Consider the following 27,569-nt stretch of genomic DNA (forward strand, 5'->3'; position numbering starts at 1 on the left):
GCACTATCAAAAGAGTTCGTGCATGACAATGGACACAAATTAAATAAATATGTGCTTAGAAATATGAAAAATTGGCAATATTCCTTGCATAGTTATTCCTCACCTAACCAAGGATCCCACACCTTCATCTTTTGCTATAATTCTCTCTCGACCTAACAGTATTCCCTCCAACTGCAAGCAATTAACCAAAATTGTGGCAGGGAGCATCCAACTGCTAGTACCTCTACTCAAAAACCTTTACAGCATAGCATTTCTTGTCCCTAGTATGCACCACATGAAAGTTCCACGGCCTTATCTGAGGCTTGTTCTTTTTCAGTGTGACATGTACTTAAACATCATCTATAGTCTCTACAGAGATAACCATTACCCACATAAAAATCAAAGAGCAACAAAAAATGCTACTTACTAAGTGTGATTGCATAAAGTTACCCCTGATGCTAAACCTCATATTAGTGCATGTTACTGCTAATTATTTTTTTATCACACCCTCATGCATCAATAAAGCCAAAAGAACATCAGCTAAAAAACTAATAGAGGAAGTGAACCTGTATTTCTGAAAAACAAAGCAAGATGAAACCAACATATAGTTCTTGATGTAGCACATCTAATAACTGTAAATGTGAATAAGAGAGACAACATTTGTGGAGAAGTGGGCAACATGAAACTCAAATAGGATTGTCAAAGCAATAAGTAATCTTTATTCTGTCTGAGAGAACTAAAGGGGATATTCTGCCATTACATTAGCAGAGAAACATGTAGTTCCAGATGGGATCTAGAAAGTAATCTAAGGTACAATTAGAAATTAGCTGGGTCACAGTGAGCCAAATTGGACACCGCAAAGACTTTGCACATCATAACAAGTGCTTATTGTCTTCTCAATGGCAAATATTTCAGCTACACATGCACACGGATTGTAAGCTAGTAGGTTTTCATCTACGATGGGATGCAAAATCAAGTCCAACCAAACTCATACACATGGTATTTTAAAATAATGTGCATCATTCCTGGACGCAAGCAGAGCAAGCAGCCAACGGCAAAACCCCCTGGCTACCCTCTATCGATGCCACTGTCGCTGTCAATCTGGGACACCTGGCCGCTCAAAGCCATGCTGCATGACAGAGGAGGTAGACTCAGATTAGTTAATGTGGATCCCAAGGCGGATCGAGGAGGCTGCCGCGCGGGAGATGACACATCGCTAGCTTCGGCATGCTGCAACAAACATACATTATTGAAGTATAAATATGCAACAAAACTAACATCACAAAAATGATAAGACAATATAATATTGCTGGAAAAAAGGTGTATCGATCATCAAATTTGTTTGACCTACAAACCAGCCTAGGAGAAGATCATCTATGTGAGAAAACCAAACATCAACTCAGCTAGTGGAAAACTGAGCATAACATTGTAAGCAAGAAAAGATAAATAAGTAAACAAAATTAGTTATCTCGGCAAGCAGCCACTATGTGGCCCCTCTCATCACCACCATTCTGCTCATCTATTTTCTCGGGCCCTCTACTTTCTAAACAAAGTTGCAAGCTTTTCTGGAAACAAGAAAGCTTGTTATCTTTGCTTCTGAAGAAAAACCTTGAAATCCCTCACCATTGCATAGGTGCAGTTTACAATAAAGCTAACCTGGTTTTACCAAATGGGAAATAAAGCCACAATCAGCAGATAAGATAACAATTAACAACTACGAGTAGATCATTGACGCTTTTCAATTTGATGTAGTAGTTTAGCACTGTAATATCTGGTGGGTTCAGAAATTATTTGAAGTTTTATATATGATCTACTTCAAATAATTCAAGAAAAAAGCCTGATTCTGTATTGAACACTGTGAACTTCTAACCCCAGCTCATCTCATCATATCACTATTTTTTACTGCACTTCCGGGCAGCCTAGATTATATATGGTACACGCATATGCTATTCATACGGTCGTACCATTCAGCTAACAAATTGAATTAAGTCATCTTGGAGATTTATTCCACCAAGCAAAAATATTGTATGATGAATCAGACAACAAACTTTTATTTGATTAGGAGGCTACCTCTAGAAATAGTAGCACGTGAGGACATGACTTCCTATGCCACATCTGAAGAAATTGAGGTGATGTGACATTACCTATTGAGCATGCGCACACACTGTAGAGACATCAAAACCAGGCGAAATCAATGAAAGAAGCGCTTCTTAACATTGACTAAAACAAGAGGAACAAAAAGCTATAATTAAAACGCTTAAATTTGAACCACTGTGAACAAGAACTATCTGTTTGGTCCATCATACTTCTCACTGCACACTATCAGTGCAGAGAAACCTGGCAGAGCCACAATTATTCACTATAGGAAGCAGCTTGCCTACCAATGGCTCTTGATTAGCTGCACACTATCAGTGCAGAGAAACCTGGCAGAGCCACAATTATTCACTATAGGAATCATACTTCTCACTGCACACTACCATGGGAGTAACTCTCGTATGCAAATATATGCAATGCTACAGCATCGGCTTCTAGCATGTTCTCCAGGATTACCAGTTTTTCAAGAAAAAAACAAAACAGGGGTATGTATCGCTGATTAGCTGAAACATAATGCAAAATACATAAAAAATAGCGAAAGTATTTAGTTTTGGTCATTTTCTTTCTCTACTGTAGATCTTTTCTAAATTATATATATATATATATATATATATATATATATATATATGTGTGTGTGTGTGTGTGTGTGTGTGTGTGTGTGTGTGTGTGTCTGCTACTCCTAAGATAGTTACTAAATCTGATCTGCTGTTTCTAGAATATGTGGATGACCGAACCATGTCAAGATTTGGCCTCCTGTACGCTATCTTCTATTTCTAATCACAGAACACTGAGGTACCTTTGGAAAGCTAGCGACGGCCTCTAAAACTTTCAAGAACCTAAACTAATAACTATTGATAAGTGTATAGTGAGAATTTGGTATCCTAATACAATGAGTTCCGTGCTTCTTTGAACAGTGGTGACCTCATTTTTTTCATGGGTGGCATTGACTAATTTCTTATTTGTTAGATGATGATGACCTCATCTCACTATTTCCTTTTTATGGAAATAACATGATAAGCATTGAACCAGACTGTGAGTGAATCCCCACCACCCATAACTGAAATGTAATGATATTGGCATCTTTATTACTGAAAGTACATTACACATAAGCTATATATACTTTCAGTTTTGCTAGTGGGAAAGGCTTGTTACACTTTAGTATGCACAATAGTATATGCTTTAACCTGTCAAATATGTACTGCCATAAACAAAGAAAAATGTATTTGATTTGCCATGGAACTGCTTGAAATCGAAGATATGGATGATGGTGCAGCACACAAATCAAATCAGCCACAACTTAAACTGAGGTATGTTTATTATCAGTCTGAAACTCGACTCAATAGGCTGAATATACACAATGAAACACAGGTTACATTGAAATTCTCGGATTCACACAGAATCAAAGTTGAACATGAACTGAGAAACATTCTCAAAGTTCAGACATGGTAGGCTAGTCTGCTGCTTTTGAAAACTGCCAGTATAACCGTATATATTGCCGCAGCTGCAGACAGAGCCGGGGGACAGAAACAATAACTAAAATAGAGGATTCGATCCAGTGATTAGCTTTCAAGGGGATAAATACCTCTGGTGTAGCCGCTACAGGCGACATTGGACGGCTCGACCGATGTTCTTGTTCATCCAATGAACTCGGTGCTTCTTCCTCCGGCGAACTTGGCGGCGACATTAGACGCTTCATGCAATTTTCGATGGAACTTGATGGAGCTCTGCTGCAACTGCAGCACTTCTACTTGTATCTCAGTTAATTATGTACCCATCTACTACATATGTATACATGACAATGCAAATTGTCTTCATATTTGCAGTGCAGCAGTGCTACTTATCGATGTAATAGGCACACTTGAGAAATTAAGGTTGATGTTTCGACTTCTTACCAGGCTATAGTTTTCGCATCCAGACATCTTTCCCTAATTAAGTGATTAAGCTCAGGGAAAACCATGATAGTGGTACCTTGTTTGATCCTAGAACTCTCGGACCAGCATCATGTGGCAGTCCTGCATATCGTGTGGCAAGCGTCATGGAGGTTGTAAGGTGAGCGTGAAGCCACCAACAACCCCATGACTGAGCTGCAGAGAAGGGTGTACTTTTATCCTACAGCTCCCGCTTTGTTGATTGTTGATTTCTAATTAAATTAGAAGATGAGAGAAGAGCAGCATGGTCAGACCTTTAGATCGTATGGCATATGTCGAGAAGGCTAGCCATCCTTCTTCCCACATTCTTCTTCTCCCTACCTCTCCTCCCCGAATCCTCTTCTGTTTCTCTTTTCTACCAGGGAAAACTGAAGCCCCTCCTCTCTAGCCTTCCTCTTCGTCACCGGTGACCCCTGCCTCGCCGCCCGCCTTCGGATCAGCCTCCCCAGCCCCTGCCCCGCATGGATCTGGCCCCTGCAAGCTCCAGCCGCCGCCGCCAGTCTGCAATCTACATCGAGTAGCCGTGCTGCCCCCAACTGCTCAAACCTCCGTGTTGACCCGATCCAAAAGGTGCTCACGAGTGTTGAGGGAGTCCTGGATTAGGGGGTGTCCGGATAGCCAGATTGTACCTTCGACCGGACTCCTGGACTATGAAGATACAAGATTGAAGACTTCGTCCCGTGTCCGGAAGGGACTTTTCTTGGCGTGGAAGGCAAGATTGACGATACGGATATGTAGATCTCCTACCATTGTAACCGACTCTGTGTAACCCTAGCCCTCTCCGCTGTCTATATAAACCGGAGGGTTTTAGTCCGTAAGCGAAAAAAATAATCATACCATAGGCTAGCTTCTAGTGTTTAGCCTCTCTGATCTCGTAGTAGATCTACTCTTGTACTACTCATATCATCAATATCAATCAAGCAGGACGTAGGGTTTTACCTCCATCAAAAGGGCCCAAACCTGGGTAAAACATTGTGTCCCCTGCCTCCTGTTACCATCCGGCCTAGACGCACAATTCGGAACCCCTACCCGAGATCCGCTGGTTTTGACACCGACAAGCGTCGTCCGCGTGTAGCGGTCGGGTAGGGGTAGGCGCGCCAGCATGGTGGGCGGTGGCGGCGCACGGCGACAAGTGGTAAGGGGCATGGCAGGAGGTGGAGATGGTGATTGGGAGGCAGGGTCGGGAGGCTGATTTTCTTTCTTTTATCTCAGGTGGTTATCTTATTATGAGGACGGCGGGTTTAATTCATAAAAAGCACATGGACCTTTGTGCAAAAACGCCGCGACGGTAAATTCGAAAACTCAGAGGGTGTTTGTTTTCAGAGACTTGTTGGTCTAGGAACTTAAATAAGTCCCTATAAGTCTCATCTAAACCAAACAGGAGAGACTTATAGGGACTTAAAGTGGACATTCAAGACTTATGAAATAAGACTCTCAAAGAGGGACTTATAGTTGTAATATGGTCTTATAAAGACTTAAGTCCCAGGAACCAAACATGTAGGAACTTTTTAGTGACTTGAACTTATAAGTTGGGACTAAAAAAAGTCCTAAGACTTATGAACCAAACAGAGCCTCAATCTGTGCTTTATTATTTTATTATTAAGGAGAGAGGAGAGACATAGAGCACTACATATTTCGCACCACGAGTGCGCAAAGAGGATTGGAGAAAAACGGCACACTCTACAAAGAGCACACCTCGGACAGCTGAAATCTTAAAGCCTCAGATGCAGGGTACAGTCTCACACGAACTCATCACTGGACCTGCACGTCGATGACCTTGCGCTCGGTCTCCCTCTTGGGCACGAACACGAGCAGCACGCCGTTCTTGAGCTCGGCCCGCACCTGGCTCTTGTCGCACTCGTCCGGCAGAGCAAGGCACATGTCGTAGGAGCTCACGCTGCGCTCCTTCCACCACCCGTCGCCGCCTTCGCCCTGCCCTTCGCCGGCCTCCTTCTTGTGCTTGTAAGACAATATGTTTTGGGGAACCAGCACAACCCTCTAGGGGTGGCTTATCTCATTATATATAATGGTTGTGTTACAATATGTACCATATACATACATAGGTACAGAAGCTATACATAGTCTAACACCCTCCCTCAATCTTAGCCACTTTCTAAAGAACTGAGAAGGGTAAGATTGCGCCTACAAGCCTCAAACTGTGGCAGCGGTAAAGGCTTAATGAAGATGTCTGCAAGTTGATCCTTAGATGAGATAAACTTGATCTGGAGTTGCTTCTGTGATACACGTTCCCGTACAAAGTGATAGTCAACTTCAATGTGTTTCATTCGGGCATGAAATACTGGATTTGCAGAAAGGTATGTAGCACCGATGTTATCACACCAAAGAATAGGAGGCTGTGGTTGAGACAAACCCAACTCCTGAAGCAAAGACTGCACCCAAATAATCTCTGCAGTAGCATTAGCCACAGCCTTGTACTCAGCTTCAGTACTGCTACGTGACACAGTAGCCTGTTTCCGAGCACTCCAGGCGATCAAATTAGAGCCAAAGAATACTGCATAACCCCCCCTGGATCGCCTGTCATCTGGGCTACCAGCCCAATCTACATCAGAGAAGGCCGAAAGGACCCGAGAGGAAGTCGGCCGAATATGCATACCAAATGTCAGGGTGAACTGAACATAACGAAGAATGCGTTTAACAGCAGCCCAATGAGTATCTCTGGGAGCCTGAAGATACTGACAAACCCTGTTAACAGCATAAGAGATATCTGGTCTCGTGATCGTCAAGTACTGAAGTCCACCAACAATGCTCCTGTACTCTGTGGCATCCGCAGGAGACAAAAGCTCACCATCAACAGTTGTTATCTTGTCGGTAGACGACATGGGTGTGGTGGTCGGTTTGCACTTCAGCATGCCAGCTCTCTGTAACAACTCCAAGGAGTACTTCTTCTGCGTAAGGACAAGACCAGTAGCACGAGAAGTGACCTCAACTCCAAGAAAGTAGTGAAGCTTCCCAAGATCTTTGACCGCAAAATCAGCACCAAGAGAGCAGACAAGAGCATCAGCAGCATACTGAGAAGAGCTGACAAGGATAATATCATCGACATATACCAAAAGATACATAGTGACTTCTGGCTTCTGTAGAAGAAATAACGAAGTGTCAGCAGTAGACGGCACAAACCCATGAGCACGAAGGGCAGAGGCAAGGCGGGCATGCCAGGCACGAGGAGCTTGCTTCAAACCATATAGTGCTTTGGAAAGACGACAGATATAGTCAGGACGATCAGGATCAGAGAAACCAGGCGGTTGTTTCATATAAACCTCTTCCTCCAAAAATCCATGTAGAAAAGCATTCTGCACATCAAGTTGACGAAGTGACCAACCACGAGAAACAGCAATGGAGAGAAGAAGCCGAATAGTGGTAGGCTTGACGACAGGACTGAAGGTGTCCTCATAGTCAAGACCATGACGCTGCCGAAAACCGCGAGCAACAAGTCGCGCTTTGTAACGCTCAATAGATCCATCCGAATGCTTCTTCACTTTGAATACCCATTTTGAGTCAATAACATTTACCCGTGGTGGTGGAGGAACGAGAGTCCATGTCTTGTTACGAAGAAGAGCATGAAACTCCTGCTCCATAGCCTCTCGCCAATGTGGAATGCGCAGGGCAGCCTGATATGAGCGAGGCTCAGAAGATGGATCCGCAACAGCAGCAGCCAAACAAGCAGCCAACCAAGCAACCGTACCATCCTTATGTTCCTTAGGTTTGAAAATGCCACTACGACTGCGTGTATGTGGTCGGGACACAGGAACCACCGAGGTCGACGGAGCAGCCTGCAACGGGCTGGAGGACGGCGACGTTGACGAGTCAGCCGGTGACGAGGAGCCAGTCACGGTAGCCTCGGACTCGGTTGGCGAAGAAGGCCGACCCACCGGCGAAACCGGCAGAGCAGACGAAGCAGCTGGCGACTCCGGCATCACAGACCGGGCCGATGGCGAGCTCGGCATAGTGGGCCGTGGCGCGGCCGGTGTCGCGGGCCGATCCGCTGATGAAGGCGACGTGAGGACCCGAGCCGCGGGCGAAGACGGCGTGACGGGCCGAGCCGCAGGCGAAGACGGCGTGACGGGCCGAGCCGCGGGCGACTCGGCGGCCGCTGGCGAAACGGACCGAGCAGTGGAGATGCTCGGCGCGACGGGCTCGTCGGGTGACCATGCATGGGCACGCGAATCGATGCCATGCAACATAGGGCGATCGACGTGCCCACCAGAAGACGACGATGATGATGGTGAATCCTCCAACAGCTCCAAACGAGCTCCACGTCCGGTTCCTGCACCATGGTTAGGTAACAGCAAAGGAGAGTATGCAACATCATCAAATTGGTCAGAAGCAACAGAGGATGAATGCAGGGATGGTGGTTCGACAGTGGACACAGGAAGGTTGGCAAAGGGAAAAACATGCTCATCAAACACGACGTCCCGAGATATATAGACACGATTAGTGGGAACATGAAGACATTTGTAACCTTTATGAAGAGAGCTATAGCCAAGAAAAACACACTTCTTAGAACGAAACTCAAGCTTGCGCTTGTTATATGGACGAAGATGCGGCCAGCAAGCACACCCAAATACCTTGAGAAAGGTATAATCAGGTTGTTCATTAAGGAGAACCTCAATGGGAGTCTTCATGTTTAAAACACGAGTAGGAGTACGGTTGATGAGAAAGCATGCAGTGGTGAAAGCATCACTCCAAAACCGAAACGGAACAGATGCATGGGCCAAAAGAGTAAGATCAGCTTCAACAATATGACGATGCTTACGTTCGACTGAACCATTCTGTTGATGTGTATGTGGACATGCTAAACGATGAGCTATCCCAAGCGACTGAAAGAAAGAGTTGAGGTTGCGATACTCGCCCCCCAGTCTGACTGGACATGAACAATTTTGTGCTTGAGAAGACGTTCAACATGTTTTTGAAACTGAACAAAAATATCAAACACATCAGATTTGCGTTTAATAAGGTAAAGCCAGGTAAAGCGACTATAAGCATCAACGAAACTGATATAGTAATTATGACCACTGACAGAAGTCTGAGCAGGACCCCATACATCTGAAAACACAAGTTCTAAAGGATGTTTCACCTCACGACTGGACTCCGAAAAAGGAAGTTGATGACTCTTCCCCTGCTGACAAGCATCACACACTGCTACATCTTTATGACTAGACAAACTAGGAAGCTCATGACGACGCAAAATATGACGGACAATAGGTGTGGCCGGGTGACCAAGACGAGCATGCCACTGTGACGGAGAGACCCGAACTCCACTGAAAACACGAGCGACACCAGGATGCTCCAGACGGTAGAGGCCCTGGCACAACCGCCCACTAAGAAGAATGTCCCTCGTGCCCCGATCCTTAATAAAAAGATCAAAAGGGTGAAATTCACAAAGCACATTATTATCACGTGTGAGTTTAGGAACTGAAAGAAGATTACGGGTCACAGATGGAACTCGAAGAACATTGCGAAGCTGAAGACTCCTATTGGCATGTCTAGTGAGAAAAGATGCTTGACCAATATGAGAGATGTGCATACCTGCTCCATTGGCGGTGTGGATCTTGTCGGAGCCATGATAGGGTTCACGAGTGTGAAGCTTCCCCATCTCGCTGGTTAGATGCTCTGTCGCCCCAGAGTCCATGTACCAGTGTGGATCGATGGAGTAGGACTGAGTGTGTCCCTGTTGCTTCTGCGGCGCGGGACGATCAGCCATGGCGACCTGACGGGCATTGTTGCGTGTATCTTTGCCGTCATTGCCAAGACCAAGGAAGCTTCGCTGGAAGCGCTTATGACACTTGGAGGCCCAGTGCCCATCGCGGCCACAAAGCTGACACACACGTGGACCGCCAGCCCCCGGTAAGGTCGCAGTAGGTGGGGGGGCCGAGGCGGGCGACGGTGGCAGCCCCAAGGGAGACTGGGGTGATGAAGAAGAGCGGCCACCCTTGGTGGCGGCGTTGGCCGAGAGGGAGCCAGTGCCCCTGGTGCGGCGAGTCTCGACCCGTTGCTCAGTGAGAAGGAGCCGAGAGAAAACCTCGTGTGCCAGCATGGGTGTCGAGTTGCCCCGCTCGTTGATGATCTCGACTAAGGCATCATACTCCTCATCAAGACCATTGACAATAAACGAGTTGAACTCGGAGTCGGTGAGGGCTGTCCAATGGAGGCCAATGTGTCGGCGAGGCCCTTGACCTTGTTGTAGAACTCAGTGGCAATGGAGTCAAGCTTCTGACACTCTCCAAGCTGACGACGGAGTGCAGAGACACGAGCCTGGGACTGCGCTGCAAAGGTGCGCTCAAGGATGGTCCAGGCCTCATGAGACGTCTTCGCGAAGACAACAAGGCCGACAACTGCCGGCGAGAGCGACCCCTGGATGGAGGAGAGGTTCGCCTGGTCCTGCCCCGTCCAGACGCGATGGGCCGGATTGTAGACCGGACCATGCACGCTGTCTACCAACGCGGGTGGGCAGGGAAGCGATCCGTCGATGTAGCCTAGCAGGTAGTGACTCCCCAAGAGCGGGAGAACCTGCGCACGCCAGAAGATGTAGTTGTCGGCGGAGAGCTTGATGGTGATGAAATGACCGAAGTGAAACGGCGGCGGCGAAGACAATCCCATCGAGGAGGCTGCCTGGGGTGCAAACACCATGGAGGCAGCCGGAGACACCGAAGCCGATGCGGGAGGAGGCGGGACCGCAGCCAGGGCGGGCGCCGCAAAGCTCGCGGCCGGTGCAGACGCCGCAAGGCCCGCGGTCGGGGCGAACGCCGTCAACCCCGCCAGCGGGGCAGTGTGATCCGCTTGCGGCAGGAGCAGCGGGACGACGCCTGCGGAGTCCGCAGCGGACGGCGGCGCCGCGGTGTGGACCACGAGGTCACGCCCAAGCGAGGGCGCCAGCGGCGTGGAGAAGACGGAGTCGATGCTCCTTGTCCCGATCGGAGCCGGAACAGAGACGGCATCGAGCGGGAGGTTGAGCAGAGCCGCAAGAGAGGCCGGGAGGAAGCCCGCAGCAGTGGAACTGGTGGTGGCGGCGCTCGACATAGCGGCGGCGCGATCGGTGGCGCGGCAGCGGCAGTGAAGGCGGCGGCGGCTGCGACGGCGGTGCGGGTATTAGGGTTTAGAAGCGGAAGCGATCGTAACCTAGCGTGATACCATGTAAGACAATAAGTTTTGGGGAACCAGCACAACCCTCTAGGGGTAGCTTATCTCATTATATATAATGATTGTGTTACAATATGTACCTTCTAGAGGTGGCTTATCTCATTATATATAATGGTTGTGTTACAATATGTACCATATACGTACATAGGTACAGAAGCTATACATAGTCTAACCGTGCTCGCCGCGGATGACCAGCGCGTCGTCCTCCACCATCACCCTCACCTCCTCCCGCGACAGCCCAGGCATGTCAAACCGCATCTTCACCTCCTTCTCGTCCTCCATGATGTCCCACGGCATCCACGGCGTCTCGCTCGCCGCCGCTGGCGAGCGACGCGCCGTGGGGAACCCCACGGCGTCGTCGAACAGCCGGTCCATCGTGTCCAGCATCTGCCGCATCGTCCTCATCGGCGACATCGGGTCCACTAGCCCTGCATACGTTAGCCTAAACAACGTACGTCAGGCTCTGCTTCTCCCACGCTCGAACAAATTTCTCTCGTTGAAAGACACTGCGGAACAGAGGACTTACCGAACGGGGAGATGTCAAATCCAGCGCGACGAGGGCGGCGCTGGACTGCATTGCCCTGCTGGTTGCCGGCGTTCTGGGCCTGGCTGACTTGGACGTCGACGGAGTTGTCCCTATTCTCCTGCGCCGCGGAGGCCACGAAGAGCGGGCGGGTTCTCCCGCCGGTCGAGAGCGGCGCCGGCCTCGCGGCTCTCCAGGCACGGATGGGCAGGCGCGCGGCCGGGGAGAGGCGGCTGACGAGAGCGAAGGGAGCGTTCGCTGCAGCCATTGCACTTCGAAATAATAAAAGTCGCTCGAGATTGAAACGAGAGAGTGTCTACGAGATCGTTGGAACTTGGAAGCCGATGTGCTACGAATTGCAGCTAAGTGGTTCTTATCTTGCTCGCTTGCTCGGTGGGAGATGGCGAGTGTGCCGCGCCATTTTATAGAGCAGAGGGGAGTTCATGCCATGATCGTGGAAGGACGGGGAAAGATGTTGAAGCTTCGCGACAACGCACGCCGCTCGCCGTACCTGGTTGGACAGCGCTTCGCGACGACGCCCCGGGTGTTCTTCAGGCTTGTGGTGTTCTCTCGATAATTCTCGAACATATTTCTGGGCACTTCGAGGTCAGGAGGCCCAACATGAAATTTATACTTTGGCAGATCTTCGCCGAGACGCATCTCTTTTTAATTTTAACATGGTATAGACATCCATACACTTACTTCTATGAAAGTACACATACATGCCATTTCTACAAGCATTTTCGAGAGATTGAGCCGGCATATCATTACTCCGATGGGTTGAGAATATCACTGTCTTCCTAACCATCTAATCTTTCCCATGTTTCTTTTTTTCTTCTTTATTAGTATTTTTTCCCTCACTTTTGTTTTTATTCCATTTCTTTTATCTTTTAAACCGAAAATGAAATTGTATTGCTCTTATCTATTTCCTCCGTTCACAAATATAAGATGTTCCAACTTTTTATGAATCAGATGTATACATATATCTTTTAGTGTGTTTGTTCGCTTATTTTAGTTTGTATATAATTCATATTAAAATATCTAAAACATCTTATATTTTTTTTATATTTTAGTTCTATTTGGATTTGAAGTTTTTCCAGGTTGTAAGAACATATATCCATATCCTCCAAAAAAATATTCAGATGTGTATGCTTGTTTCTTAAAATATATGAACTTTTAAAAATAAGTACACAAGCATAATGTATTATACTATTATGTAGGAATAGTTGTTAAATACATGATGATATTTTATTTCATCAGTATGAATTACAAAGATATTTGAACTTTTGAAAATATACAAATATAACTATTTATATGTGTATATTTTTAAATATGTGATTAACATTCTTTTATATGTATGAATATTTATAAGTACATACATGAACATTTCCTTTTTAAAAATATAAATTTTACAGTTGTATATCTACTATCTACTACTTCCTCTATATCAGAATATAAGACTTTTTTGACACTTGGTACAAAGAGAGTACTACTCATAAAAGCATGATTTTGGTTGATCCAAAAGACCAGAGCCATCTAACCATCTATATCTAATGTCTCATACTGCTTCAATGATGTATCTATCAGATCATCAATAATTTGGAAACATGTTAATTGCGTTAATTTTAATTTGGAAAGGATATTAATTGTATTAAGCAAAAATTAATCTTAGAATCCACACTAATTTTGAAAATAATATTACTGTCAAACTACACGCGTGGGCACTTACACGATTACTAGTGGCATGCAAACTGAGCTCTCGCGTCCTACATGCAAGGGGGGTTGATGGCGCATTTGCATTGACTTTCAGACATTTTCCATGTCTTTCCTCTTAGGGTTTTCTAACATTTTGGTTTCTATTTCATTTGCATGTTGCCTAACTGTTTTGTTTTCCCCCATTTTCTTTGTGACTATGTTTTATTTCATTTTCTCTTTTCCTTTCCTTTTTTCTATTTTTAAAGAAATTAAAAAAATTCAAAAAAAATACCCAAACATTTTTTAAATGCATGAACATTTTTCAAAATTATATGGACATTTTATGATTTCTCTCTCCTTCACCTCATCTCTTGTCTTGTCTTAAATAAAATAAGGCAAGCCTTCTTTTATGATTTCTCTCTCCTTCACCTCATCTCTTGTCTTGTCTTAAATAAAATAAGGCAAGCCTTCTTTTATGATTTCTCTCTCCTTCACCTCATTAATTATCCTACGTGGCCCTCTTAAGATAGAACCATTGTACATGCCATAATCTCACTCTCGCAGCCTGAAGCCCCGCACTAACAATGTGCATGCTCCACGATGCGTGGGCTGGCCCATGTGTGTGTGGCAGCGTGGGCTGGATTTGCCTGTTTTTCTTTTTTCTATTTCTTGAACTGTCTCAATTCGCTACAGCCTTTGCATTTTGTGAGGTCTTTTATCTTCTTTTTCTCCCCCTGCGGTGCTATGATATGCATATATATCATATGCTGTTGTGCATGCATCTCCTTTATGGTTGTATATACCTTACAATCGTTGATGCATGTTTGTTTGTGGTTGTTTCGATTTTTGTTCTTCTATGCAACATGTCCATGGAACAGTAAATCATGTATCGAATTGCTAAAAATCATCTATAACTCATATAGATGAGTTTTAGCGATGTTTAATTTGGTGCTATTAAATTCGTGCAATTTTTTGATCGGGGTTGTTTTGTCCCGCGCGTCCGGTGTCACTCGCCCGTTGTCCATTTTGCGACCCATCACACCATGCGTTTTTTTGTTGGGCTGTTCTTCGTGATTTTTTTCTGTGTTGTAGTTGAAAAGACAAGTTGTTTGTATAGGTCAAAGAGATGAACTGACCTGTGACGCCCCGAGTCCGATGCGTCAGGTGTCTTCCAGTTATTCGTTGTCGTTGCCATGTCATTCGCTTGTGTGTTGCATCTTGCCATGTTATCATGTGCATTGCATCATCATGTTTTCAAAACTTGCATCCGTCCGGGTCTCCCCGTTTCTCTCTGTTGTCCGTTCTGAGTCCAACCACACTTGCACGCGCCCGCGGCATGTCCGAAATAGTATTATATAAGTGGCCGAAAAATGTTCTCGAAATGGGATGAAAGTTGGCGTGCGGTGTTGTTTTGTTGTCAGTAGGCCGCATGCCAAGTTTCATCATGTTCGAAGTCCGTTTGACGCCCCAACGTATAACTATAGCGGCACCGCTGCCGGTCTAACGTCGGACATTTTCGGTCTCCGAAAACTGCTGCCAGGCCCTTTCTCTCTCTTCTCTCCTCTCAGCCTCGCCACAACCCACCTAGTCCATCCACCTACCCCTCTTCGCGTCCGCAGCCGTCCGATGCAATCGCACGGTCCGAAAACCCTCTCTGCTCTGTGCATCGACCCCCTCGCGCGTGTCCGAAACTCTCGCGAAGCCGACCTGGACAGTTGTCACCGTTGCATTCAGATCATCCCCTAACATCTACAAAACATCTCCGTTTTGCTTTTTGGTCTCCCTAGCCTATTTGTCCGGTGCCGTCCGATTAAGATCGGAGGGACCAAACGCCCCTATCCAAAAACCACTTGTTATATAAATCAGACCAAATCCCTAACTTCTAGGGATCCTCCTCGCCGCCGCCACACTCCACCTTGTCGTCTCCCACCTCGGGATCCCCTCCCGATCCCGTAGCCAATCCACCAACCTGCACCTCCTTTCCTTCCTCGATTTCACCAGTGGGCCAATCCCCTCTGAGGTCCATCTCCACCAACCAGCTCCACCAGTAGACGAATGCCTCCGCATCGCCAGCTGCCAGCCTCCTCTGCCCGAGCCGCCACCTCGTCGTCCTTCGCCTGCAGCCACCATCGCCTTGCCTACCTACCACCACCAGTAGCAAGCAGAGGCACCGGAGCTCCTTCCTCCACCCTCTTCTACTCCGAGCTCTTCTTGCTCGATCTGCTGCTCTCGAGCCCAACCGGCTCATCTGTGACCCCGAGCTCCTCCATGGCCCGAGCCCCTCCAACAAGCATCAACTCCTCTTGCTGCCGCCTCTACTCCGATGACCGCGCTGCCGAACCAGCAGATGGGCACTATCCCCATCCTCCTCCTTCTCCCCTTGTTCCCTTCTTCTCTTCCCGCCTCAAGTTCTGTTGAAACAGCCGCTGTTTCTTCTGTAGATCCCACGCCATGGCTGTCCTCTTCTTCGGGTCAAGGTGCAGGCCGCCGGATTCGATCCCTCTCGGCAACCTCTTCGTCCTGGCCTCCTCCGCCGCGCCGGCGAGCGTGACACAGGAGGACCGCAGGTCGCCTCGCGCGCCAATTTCGCCTTTGTCATTTCCCTACATTGCTGCTGCCGCCTTCTGCTGCAGGAGGTCGCCCCGTCGTGGCCTTGTGGCATGTCCTGCAGCTTGGGGATCTGATCCGTGCCTCTCCTAGCCGGATCTGGCCTCAGGCGACTCCCCAGGCTCCATCCTATCCCCGCGTCCCCGCGGACCCCGCCGGAATCCGCATGGTGCCGTCCTTGCCTTCGTTCGCGTGAACCGCCGACGAGCTTTTGCTCTGTCTCTGTTGAGCGGGAGGGACATCGCTCATGCTACTCCTGTCGTGCACCCAGTGGGCCACCCACCGACCCAGTTTCTTTGCCAAGGCCCAGCTAGGGTGAGCGACCTGAGCCAGATCCCCCAGCTAGGGTGAGCGACCTGAGCCAGATCCCAGTTCTGGCCCATGTATTTTTTCCCGCGCTGTGAATTTGTCTTTTATCTAGAGTTTTACCTGTTTTGCAGAAAACACCCTAGTCTTCATGCATATAATAACTCATTAACGGAGCATCATATTAAAATGTTTTATATATGAAAAATGCTTAAAATTGTGTCTAGTTTCATAATATGTCACTTTCACCCATGTTTAAAATGTTTAAATTGTTGTTTGTGTAGATTTACTCATTTGCCATGCTAAAATGGTTTATTTCATAACTAAATAACCGTAGCTCCAAACTTAATAAACTTTATATGTGTTTGGGGGTAGAAAAGTGCCTAGTTTAACATGGTGGCTTTACTTTGCATGTTTAACAACTCTAAAATATAGTTTAGGGCAGAACAGTGCCAAAACTTAAAATATGCACATGAGGAGTTTCCGGACTTGTTTGTTGTTCCGGCTTCATTTAACCTTGCCTAGATAGGTAGTTTTACTTTGCTTCACCCCTTGCCATGCTAAACAACATTTAATATTGTTGAGTACATAAATGAGATAAACTAAATAACTTGAATGTGGTGTTTCGTCAATATGCAACTAGTTGCATATCGAGCTCCACTTAATTTGTAGGATTGCTTGTGCACTTTGCCATGCCATGCTTCATTAAACCGGACATGCATCATACTTGGTTGTGCATCATGCCATGTTTATGCGATGGTTGTTTACTATGTTGTTTACTTCTTTCCGGTGTTGCTTTTTCGGGTTAGTTCCGATAACATCGTGTTTGTGAGGATCCGTTCGGCTACGTCCGTTTGTCTTCTTCATGGACCCGTTCTTCTTCCTTGCAGGATCTCAGGCAAGATGACCATACCCTCGAAATCACTTCTATCTTTGCTTGCTAGTTGCTCGCTCTTTTTGCTATGCCGCGATACCTACCACTTGCTTTATCATGCCTCCCACATTGCCATGTCAAGACTCTAACCCACCTTTCCTAGCAAACCGTTGTTTGGCTATGTTACTGCTTTGCTCAGCCCCTCTTATAGCGTTGCTAGTTGCAGGTGAAGCTGAAGTTTGTTCGATGTTGGAACATGGTTATTGTTTGGATATCACAATATCTCTTATTTAATTAATGCATCTATATACTTGGTAAAGGGTGGAAGGCTCGGCCTTATGCCTGGTGTTTTGTTCCACTTTTGCCGCCCTAGTTTCCGTCATACCGGTGTTATGTTCCTTGATTTAGCATTCCTTACACTGTTGGATGTTATGGGGACCCCTTGACAGTTCGCTTTGAATAAAACTCCTCCATCAATGCCCAACCTTGGTTTTACCATTTGCCTCACCACCACCTACTTTTCCCTTGGGAGTCGCGCTCCCGAGGGTCATCTTTATTTAACCCCCCGGGCTAGTGCTTCTCTAAGTGTTGGTCCGAAACAGAGCCACTTGCAGCGCCACCTCGGGGAAACTTGAGGGTTGGTTTTAGTTGTACATAGTGTCCATCCGGTGTTGCCCTGAGAACGAGATATGTGCAGCTCCTATCAGGATGTCGATGCATCGGGCGGTCTTGCTGGTCTTGTTTTACTATTGTCGAAATGTCTTGTAACCGGGATTCCGAGACTGATCGGGTCTTCTCGGGAGAAGGTATATCCTTCGTTGACCGTGAGAGTTTGTGATGGGCTAAGTTGGGACACCCCTGCAAGGTTTGAACTTTTGAAAGCCGTGCCCGCGGTTATGGGTAGATGGGAGTTTGTTAATATCCGGTTGTAGAGAACTTGACACTTGACTTAATTAAAATGCATCAACCGCGTGTGTAGCCGTGATGGTCTCTTTCCGGCGGAGTCCAGGAAGTGAACACGGTTCTTGTGTTATGCTTGAACGTAAGTAGTTTTAGGATCACTTCTTGACCATTTCTAGTTTCATGACCGTTGCATTGCTTCTCTTCTCACTCTTATTTGCGTATGTTAGCCATCCTATATGCTAGTGCTTGCTGCGGCTCCACCTCACTACCTTTTCCTACCCATAAGCTTAAATAGTCTTGATCTCGCGGGTGTGAGATTGCTGAGTCCTCGTGACTCACAGATTACTTCCAAAACCAGTTGCAGGTGCCGATGATACCAGTGCAGGTGACGCAACCCAGCTCAAGTGGGAGCTCGATGAAGATCGTGTTCGTTGTGTTGTTTCGTTTCTAATTGATCAGTAGTGGAGCCCAGTTGGGGTGATCGGGACCTAGCAATAGGGGTGGTCTTTCTTTATTTTGGTTCCGTAGTCGGACCTTGATTGTATTCTAGATGATGTATGATATTCATGTATTGTTTGAAGTGGCGATTGTAAGCCAACTCTTTATCCCTTTCTTATTCAGTACATGGGATGTGTAAAGATTACCCCTCTTGCGACATGCCTACTATGCGGTTGTGCATCTAAGTCGTGCTCCGACACGTGGGAGATATAGCCGCATCGTGGGTGTTACATGAGCGTTGACTCATCAGTTATATTCATCTCTCTCTCTCCTCTTTGTCTTTGGAGCAGAGGTGACACGAGAATGGATCTACTTCTAAACACTACAATGACAGGTGGCGATCCTTTTTTATGCAAGTATAACCCTAATATGTAAGAAGCGTGCCTCTTTTCTTGTCCTACTTTGCGAATGTTTCGTTCGTACGCAACTTGGCATGGCCCATTTTTTGTCCCAATTGCAAGTCCACCCTCGACACGCAACTGGGGGCCTGACCACTTTTGTTTTAGTTGCAAGTCCACCCCTGACATGCAAGTCCGCCCTACAAGCCCAGTTTGACTCGTAATTGGGCATGTGTTTTGTATTTCATCCCAGTTGCAAGTCGACCATTGACTTGCAATCGGGCTTGTAGTTTCGTAGTTGTCCTAGTTGCGCGTCCATCTTTCATACGCAATTGGGTTCGTATTTCTCCCATTTGCATGCCCACCCTCTACTTGTAACTAGGCATGTTTTTGTTTTTCATGCCAGTTGCAAGTCCACCATTGACTTGCAACTGGGGCAGCAGTTTGTTTCATTCCAATTGCAAGTCGACCCTTGAATCGTAATTGGGCTCGTTGTTTAGTAGTTATCTTAATTTCAAGTACATGCTCGACTCACAACTGGGATCATAGTTTTGTTGTTATCCTAGTTGCAACTCCATCATCGACTTGCAACCGGACTCATATTTTTGTTGTTATCCTAGTTGCAAGTTCACTCTTGACTCGCAAGTCGGCATGTGTTTTTTTTCATCTTAGTTGCTAGTCCACCCTTAAGTCGCAACTGAGCTCGTAGGTTTTGTTATCCTAGTTACAAGTCCTCCCCCGAATCGCAACTAGGCATGTAGTTTGTTTTATCCCAGTTGCAAGACCACCCTTGACTCGCAATTGGGCCCGTGATTGGACTTCCATCCGAGTTGCAAGTCCATCTTTCACTCGCAACTAGGACCGTAGTATGTTTTATCCTAGTTGCAAGTCGACCCTTGACTCGCAACTACGCTCGTAGTTTGTAGTTGTCCCAGTTTTAAGTCCATTCTCAAGTCACAACTCAACTTGTAGTTCTCCTAGTTGCAGCCACACCCTCGACTTGCAACTAGGCATGTACATTGTTTTTCATCCAAGTTGCAAGTCCACTTTTGACTCGCAACGAGCCCATAGTTTGTTTCATCCCACCCTCAATTCGCAACTCCTAGTCTTATCCCCTGACTACATTGCACGCCTTCAATGCTGCAACTAGCCGTGGTTGGGTTAATTGGCACACGGGGGGGGGGGGGGGGGGTAATTGCATGTCCAACATTCTTTCCAACAAAACACAAGAACAATCCTTCACAAACTAATAGAAAATGTGGTGATTTCTTAAAATGCGTGAAGTTTCTTTAAAACATTGCCACGAACATTTCTTTGAATGTTATGAAACTTTTTTTATTCTGTAATACATTTTTGAACATCACAAACATTATTTGGAAATGCATGAACATTTTTCAAATGGCAACATTTTTAATGGTGCAAACAAATTTTTCAATTGAAAATTTATTATTAAAATAAAATTAAACTCATTATATTTGCATTTTTCGAAAAATGATTGGAATTTTTCAAAAGAATCCATACTTTAAAAACTATTTGGGGATTTTCATAAATTGCTCACGCTTTTAAAATAATTCATGAAGATATTGTTTGAAATACAAAAGTTTGTTTTTATTTGTCAAAAAGGTTTGGAACTACAAAGTTTATTCATATTTGAAAAGACTTTTTGAAATTTTAAAATTGTTTGTGTTTTCAAAAATATTTGACATTTCAAATTGTTTACGATTTGTAAGAAAATGTTTCAAACATTTTTTTTAAGATTGTCTTCTAATCTCGCCGGTTTACTATGTTCTTATATATTCCCATCTTTTTAATAATCAATAGTTATCTATTCCCTTCGTTTCTAAATATTTGTCTTTTTAAAGATATCAACAAGTGACTACATACGAAGCAAAATAAGTGAATTTACACTTCAAAATATGTCTATATATTCGTATGTGATAGTCCATTTGAAATCTTAAAAAACAAATATTTTTAGGAACGGAGGGAGTATTGGAGTGGTAGGAGCACGGTGACCAACATGTTGTCCTGAGTTCAGTTCCTACTGCAGCGCACTTTGTCACTCGATGAAATACAATATTTTGTTATTTTGTGTCATGCAAAATACAAATTTATACTCATGTGCTTGGATTGATCGAAGCGACATTATAGATCCATAAAACCCTTTTGGCCAAAAAGATGCGCACTTCTATATTTACAGAACAACACTACATATTTTGCACAACGAGCACTCAGAGGGTGTTTGTTTCCAGAAACTTATTGGTCTAGGGACTTAAATAAGTCCCTAAGGACTTAAAATGGACATTTGAGACTTATGAAATAAGACTCTCAAAGAGGGACTTATAGGGACTTATAATTGTAATATGGTCTTATAAAGACTTATAAGTTTCAGGAACCAAACATGTAGGAACTTTTTAGTGACTTGAACTTATAAGTTGGGACTAAAAAAAAGTCCTAAGACTTATGAACCAAACAGGACCTCAATCTGTGCTTTATTATTTTATTATTAGGGAGAGAGGAGAGACATAGAGCACTACAAATTTCGCACAACGAGCGCGCAAGGAGGATTGGAGAAAAACGGCACACTCTACAAAGAGCACACCTCGGACAGCTGAAATCTTAAAGCCTCAAATGTAGGGTACAGTCTCACACGAACTCATCACTGGACCTGCACGTCGATGACCTTGTGCTCGGTCTCCCTCTTGGGCACGGACACGAGCAGCACGCCGTTCTTGAGCTCGGCCCCTGCCTCCTGTTATCATCCGGCCTAGACGCACAGTTTCGGGACCCCCTACCCGAGATCCGCTGATTTTGACACCGACAAGCGTCGTCCGCGTGTAGCGGTCGGGTAGGGGTAGGCGCGCCGGCGTGGTGGGCGGTGGCGGCGCACGGCGACACGTGGTAAGGGGCATGGCAGGAGGTGGAGATGGTGATTGGGAGGCAGGGTCGGGCGGCTGATTTTCTTTCTTTTATCTCAGGTGTACCGGTTCGGGTTATCTTATTATGAGGACGGCGGGTTTAATTCATAAAAAGCACATGGACCTTTGTGCAAAAACGCCGCGACGGTGAATTCGAAGACTCAGATGGTGTTTGTTTCCAGGGACTTATTGGTCTAGGGACTTAAATAAGTCCCTATAAGTCTCATCTAAACCAAACAGGAGAGACTTATAGGGACTTAAAGTGGACATTTGGAACTTATGAAATGAGACTCTCAAAGAGGGACTTATAGGGACTTATAGTTGTAATATGGTCTTATAAAGACTTATAAGTCCCAGGAACTAAACATGTAGGGACTTTTTAGTGACTTGAACTTATAAGTTGGGACTAAAAAAAGTCCTAAGACTTATGAACCAAACAGGACCACAATCTGTGCTTTATTATTTTATTATTAGAGAGAGAGGAGAGACATAGAGCACTACAAATTTCGCACAACGAGTGCGCAAAGAGGATTGGAGAAAAACGGCACACTCTACAAAGAGCACACCTCGGACAGTTGAAATCTTAAAGCCTCATATGCAGGGTACAGTCTCACACGAACTCATCACTGGACCTGCACGTCGATGACCTTGCGCTCGGTCTCCCTCTTGGGCACGGACGCGAGCAGCACGCCGTTCTTGAGCTCGGCCCGCACCTCGAGGTCAGGAGGCCCAACATGAAATTTATACTTTGGCAGATCTTCGCCGAGACGCATCTCTTTTTAATTTTAACATGGTATAGACATCCATACACTTACTTCTATGAAAGTACACATACACGCTATTTCTATAAGCACTTTCCAGAAATTGAGCCGGCATATCATCGCTCCGATGGGTTGAGAATATCACTGTCTTCCTAACCATCTAATCTTTCCCATGTTTTTTCTTTTCTTCTTTATTAGTATTTTTTCCCTCACTTTTGTTTTTATTCCATTTCTTTTATCTTTTAAACCGAAAATGAAATTGTATTGATCTTATCTATTTCCTCTGTTCACAAATATAAGATGTTCCAACTTTTTATGAATCAGATGTATACATATATCTTTTAGTGTGTTTGTTCGCTCATTTTAGTTTGTATATAGTTCATATTAAAATATCTAAAACATCTTATATTTTTTTATATTTTAGTTCTATTTGGATTTGAAGTTTTTTCCAAGTTGTAAGAACATATATCCATATCCTCCAAAAAAATATTCAGATGTGTATGCTTGTTTCTTAAAATATATGAACTTTTAAAAATAAGTACACAAGCATAATGTATTATACTATTATGTAGGAATAGTTGTTAAATACATGATGATATTTTATTTCATCAGTATGAATTTAAAAAGATATTTGAACTTTTGAAAATATACAAATATAACTATTTATATGTGTATATTTTTAAATATGTGATTAACATTCTTTTATATGTATGAATATTTATAAGTACATACATGAACATTTCCTTTTTAAAAATATAAATTTTACAGTTGTATATCTACTATCTACTACTTCCTCTATATCAGAATATAAGACTTTTTTGACACTTGGTACAAAGAGAGTACTACTCATAAAAGCATGATTTTGGTTGATCCAAAGGACCAGAGCCATCTAACCATCTATATCTAATGTCTCATACTGCTTCAATGATGTATCTATCAGATCATCAATAATTTGGAAACATGTTAATTGCGTTAATTTTAATTTGGAAAGGATATTAATTGTATTAAGCAAAAATTAATCTTAGAATCCACACTAATTTTGAAAATAATATTACTGTCAAACTACACGCGTGGGCACTTACACGATTACTAGTGGCATGCAAACTGAGCTCTCGCGTCCTACATGCAAGGGGGGTTGATGGCGCATTTGCATTGACTTTCAGACATTTTCCATGTCTTTCCTCTTAGGGTTTTCTAACATTTTGGTTTCTATTTCATTTGCATGTTGCCTAACTGTTTTGTTTTCCCCCATTTTCTTTGTGACTATGTTTTATTTCATTTTCTCTTTTCCTTTCCTTTTTTCTATTTTTAAAGAAATTAAAAAAATTCAAAAAAATACCCAAACATTTTTTAAATGCATGAACATCTTTCAAAATTATATGGACATTTTAAAAAGAGTGATTATTTTTAAAATTGAAATACTAACATATTTGATAATGTGAGCCCCTTCTCAAAAGTTACACGTACTCAGTGACTTCAACTTTTTATGTTTAATAAAATGGTTGTGTGGTGACTTTGATTTTTTTTATGTTCAATAAAATGGTTGTGTGCATCGCAAGATGCAGAGATTAGGGTTATCCCTTTTCGGAAAAAAGGCCCATGACTTCACGAGAGGATTATCCCCCTTTTGGAAAGAAAAGTGCTATTGACTTTGGAAAATGCAGAGGCTGGGGTTATCTCCTTTTCTCAAAAAATATATGCAAACAAGGTGTTATTGAGCTATTGGCTTCATAAGATGCATTGGAAAGAAAAGTGCCATTGACTTCAGAAAATACAGAGGCCAAGGTTATCTCCTTTTCAAAAAAATGCAAAAAATGTGTTATTGACTTCGAAAGATTTAGAAGCTCAAAAAAAGCGCTATTGGCTTTGTAAGATGCATGGGCCAAAATGATGCAAAACAAAAGGTGATATTGACTTCGTAAGATGCAAAGGCAGGAGTTACCTCCTTTTCAAAAAAATTGCACTAACTTTGTTTGTGACTTGTTCTATCTTGTAGTTCTATAGTGATCGACTTCGTTTGACCTATTCTAGTTTATGGTTTTAAAGGGCAACAACTTACGAGGATGTTTTTATGTTACATGGATGATAGCATAGCCGCTTAAGATTGCTCTTACACCTTAGGGCATCTTCAACAATGTCCTTCAAATCGCCTGCAAACATCGGAACTGAGGCTTTTAGATCTTTTTTTGCCATTCATCGCGGTGCCACATACGTCCGTGGACGTGTCCATGTGTCCGAATTCCTGCAAACCGACCACAAACCGTGGGAGGTTTGCGGGAGTCTGCACCTCCACCACTTAGGACTCTGACACCCGCGACCACTCAACTCCCCTCTCCTAGACCACTTTTCTCTTACTTCATCCTCCCTCATTCTTTGTATCCGCACTGTCCTAGCCATACGCCGCCACTCTACCACTCTGGTCGCCGATTAGGCTTTGCCGGATGTTCGTCGGCCCCCCACACTCCTGCCCGCCTTTGACTATGCCATCATCCATCCCGGATCCATTCGCAGTCAGGTATCCTCCGCCCCTTCCAACATTGTCCATACCGGTCATCACGTCCGGCAAGTGTTCGAAAAAATGCCATTGAGTTTTTTCGACATTTCCATTGTTTCTTTGGAGCAAGCACGATGATGGGGGACATGATGAGGGAGGAGCGGACTTTATAGGCGGGAGGTAAGAGGACAAAGTGTTTTGGCTAAATGTGCATTATTGGTTTCATGAGCAAAAGCAGTTCCCTCCTTACAACTTGCACATGATCCATAATCACGTGTGAAGTCGTGATCCCATCAATGGTACATCATCTCAAATGTCATCCAGAAGTATTGCAGTACGATTGCCCAAGTGGAGAGACGATGTGTCAAAAGCGGAAATCATAAGTTTTGTTTCTTGTCGCTTAATTTATTCATTCACTCGATGTTGCAACTTGATAATCATCATGTCGTATAACCACCATGAGTTGCCTTCTTGTACCAAAGAACGGATGGCATGGCATTGAAGAGGGTTGAATTTCTATTGACGGATTTCAAAAGCTTATTGGACATCCGGTTATGTCGGATGTAATTTTTATTATAGTTGAACTTGTTGTGACCAACTCTAGTAAAATTGAATTTCTATGGATGAATTTCAAGCTAATCCGGTTATTTTGGATGTAACATTTATTATATTTAAACTTGTTGTACTAGGGTATGTGCATGTTGATTATGGTGTTATTCATTGGGCACTTCCATGTTATTCATGATGTTTTCTATGGATGAACTATGCTACTACTATATTATTTTAATTGCTCTGAATATATAAAGAGACAAAACAAGCTATACCACTATTAGCTTAAGTGTCATCAACATAAAAGAAAAGAAATAGAGACGGACATTTAGTACGCAAAGGCATCCGAACGAGTAGTGAGTAGGATGGCATCGAAAATGCCCTTGCTTGTCTTTGGCAGTCTATTTGTTTGTTTGTTTTTTCAAAAGGGAAAATAACCTTGAACGACGCATGCAGCTATTTTATTAATTACTCTAAGACCTTGTAAAGCAATATATCAGTAAGTCTGAAATCATCACCCGCTTGACGGGAGTTTAGATTGTCAGGGCCTCATACCCGACCTCACACCAAAGCCCAACATCTAACGTTGGAGGCCCTAACCGAGCTGAATTATCGGATCTTGGTCATACATCGGTCCAACTCACTCTCAGCGAGCGTCGTATGCACACGCTACAGAGACCGTCACCACCATCTTCCACAGAGCAACATTGACACATAAACCTTGCCAGACAACGCCACCTCTCTACACACATCAATCATCACACATCCATCGTCGAGACCCTGCCGCGCCACACCCACCTCATCGATGCGTCACATGAAACGCCACTCCACCTGCGTCCTCCGTCCAGTAGCTGCTCCAAAACAATGCCCTCATAAGGGAGAACAACACCAAGGGCTCTGCCATCGTTTGATCTGGGATACCCGAATCTGGGGGTTTTCCCGAAGCAGCATGAGTAGGTAGATGGTGTCTGCAATGACGATTCCTTCAACAAGGTAACGACGTGTAGATGCCATCATTGCTTGCCATAGCTCGATTTTCACCGGTAGCCACGCCTTCCCTACTCGTCGCCAAGACTAGCCGAAGGATCTAAGGATCTGTCACAACCAGCCAACCGACCACTTTCGGCAATGGGGAGGAGGCCATCACCGGCACGCCCGGGGCCCGAGCCCCCGGCTTCCTCATGCTAGGGAATGAACCTAGGAGCCCGCGTGCTATCATCGAAGTCGACAAGACACAACAAGTACTTCAGCCTGGGTCTGCGGCACATCTAAACCTATCTGAGTTGAAATCGGGCCCAACCACTACTGTCGCCCACCGGCTAGCCTTCGCGCCGTCCACCGCCGCAAGCTCGTCGATCCTCGCCGCCGCCGCCGCCCCCACCCCATGTCGCTACCACTGAACAGCCTGAGCGAGCGCCGCCACTGCGGTCCCGAACTTTGGTCGAGGATATCCGTCCACTACCACGCTATACGGGCTTTGACTCCCGACGGCTAGATATGGCCGACGGGGAGGAAAGGAGATCGGATCAATGGAGCTGGTTCCTGTTGCCAGTCTATTTGTATAACGGGTTTGCTATTTCACATCTAGATGTGAAATAGTTATCTCACATCTAACTCCTTCATCTTTGGATTTTTATTTTAGTGTCAATTCACGCACAGGCTAAGGGCATGTACAATGGTTGATAAGATAATCTTATTTTAAGTTTTGCATGTAAATTAGAGATGACAAAAAAACATGTCCATAATAGGTCATCTCTTAGCCTTATCTTCAATAATTAGTTGTTCCTAAAAATATGGTGAGACAAATTGTATGAAGAGATCATCTCTTGTCTTGTCTTAAATAAAATAAGACAAGCCTTCTCTTATGATTTCTCTCTCCTCCACCTTATTAATTATCCTACATGATCCTCTTAAGATTGAACCATTGTACATGCCATAATCTCACTC

At 44.7% G+C, this 27,569-nt stretch overlaps 1 protein-coding gene and 1 long non-coding RNA gene across 2 annotated transcripts; both read right to left on the reverse strand.

Annotated features, from left to right (window-relative positions):
- Positions 1-735: 735 nt before the first annotated feature.
- On the reverse strand, positions 736-4,670 carry LOC123081758 (uncharacterized). Its single transcript, XR_006438781.1, has 3 exons — positions 4,256-4,670; positions 3,656-4,157; positions 736-2,143 (listed from the first exon to the last, which is right to left on the reverse strand). It is a non-coding gene; the product is annotated as an uncharacterized lncRNA (long non-coding RNA).
- An 885-nt stretch (positions 4,671-5,555) lies between these two features.
- On the reverse strand, positions 5,556-12,162 carry LOC543477 (small heat shock protein, chloroplastic-like). The gene is made up of 3 exons (XM_044504292.1): positions 11,686-12,162; positions 11,339-11,587; positions 5,556-5,962 (listed from the first exon to the last, which is right to left on the reverse strand). Exons 1-3 carry the CDS (start codon positions 11,948-11,950, stop codon positions 5,754-5,756), a joined length of 723 nt encoding a protein of 240 aa, XP_044360227.1. The 5' UTR covers positions 11,951-12,162; the 3' UTR covers positions 5,556-5,753.
- Between the last annotated feature and the right edge of the window lie 15,407 nt (positions 12,163-27,569).

This window comes from Triticum aestivum, chromosome 4A (genome assembly GCF_018294505.1).
Source record: "Triticum aestivum cultivar Chinese Spring chromosome 4A, IWGSC CS RefSeq v2.1, whole genome shotgun sequence".
NCBI classification, from domain to species: Eukaryota; Viridiplantae; Streptophyta; class Magnoliopsida; order Poales; family Poaceae; genus Triticum; species Triticum aestivum.

Excerpts from the sequence above, each read along its gene's own strand:
- LOC543477 (XM_044504292.1), bottom strand. The coding sequence starts at position 11,950 with ATGGCTGCAGCGAACGCTCCCTTCGCTCTCGTCAGCCGCCTCTCCCCG. Across the intron at positions 11,588-11,685 it reads ATTTGACATCTCCCCGTTCG|GGCTAGTGGACCCGATGTCG; the intron begins GTAAGTCCTCTG and ends TAACGTATGCAG. Across the intron at positions 5,963-11,338 it reads CGCGCTGGTCATCCGCGGCG|AGCACAAGAAGGAGGCCGGC; the intron begins AGCACGGTTAGA and ends TATTGTCTTACA.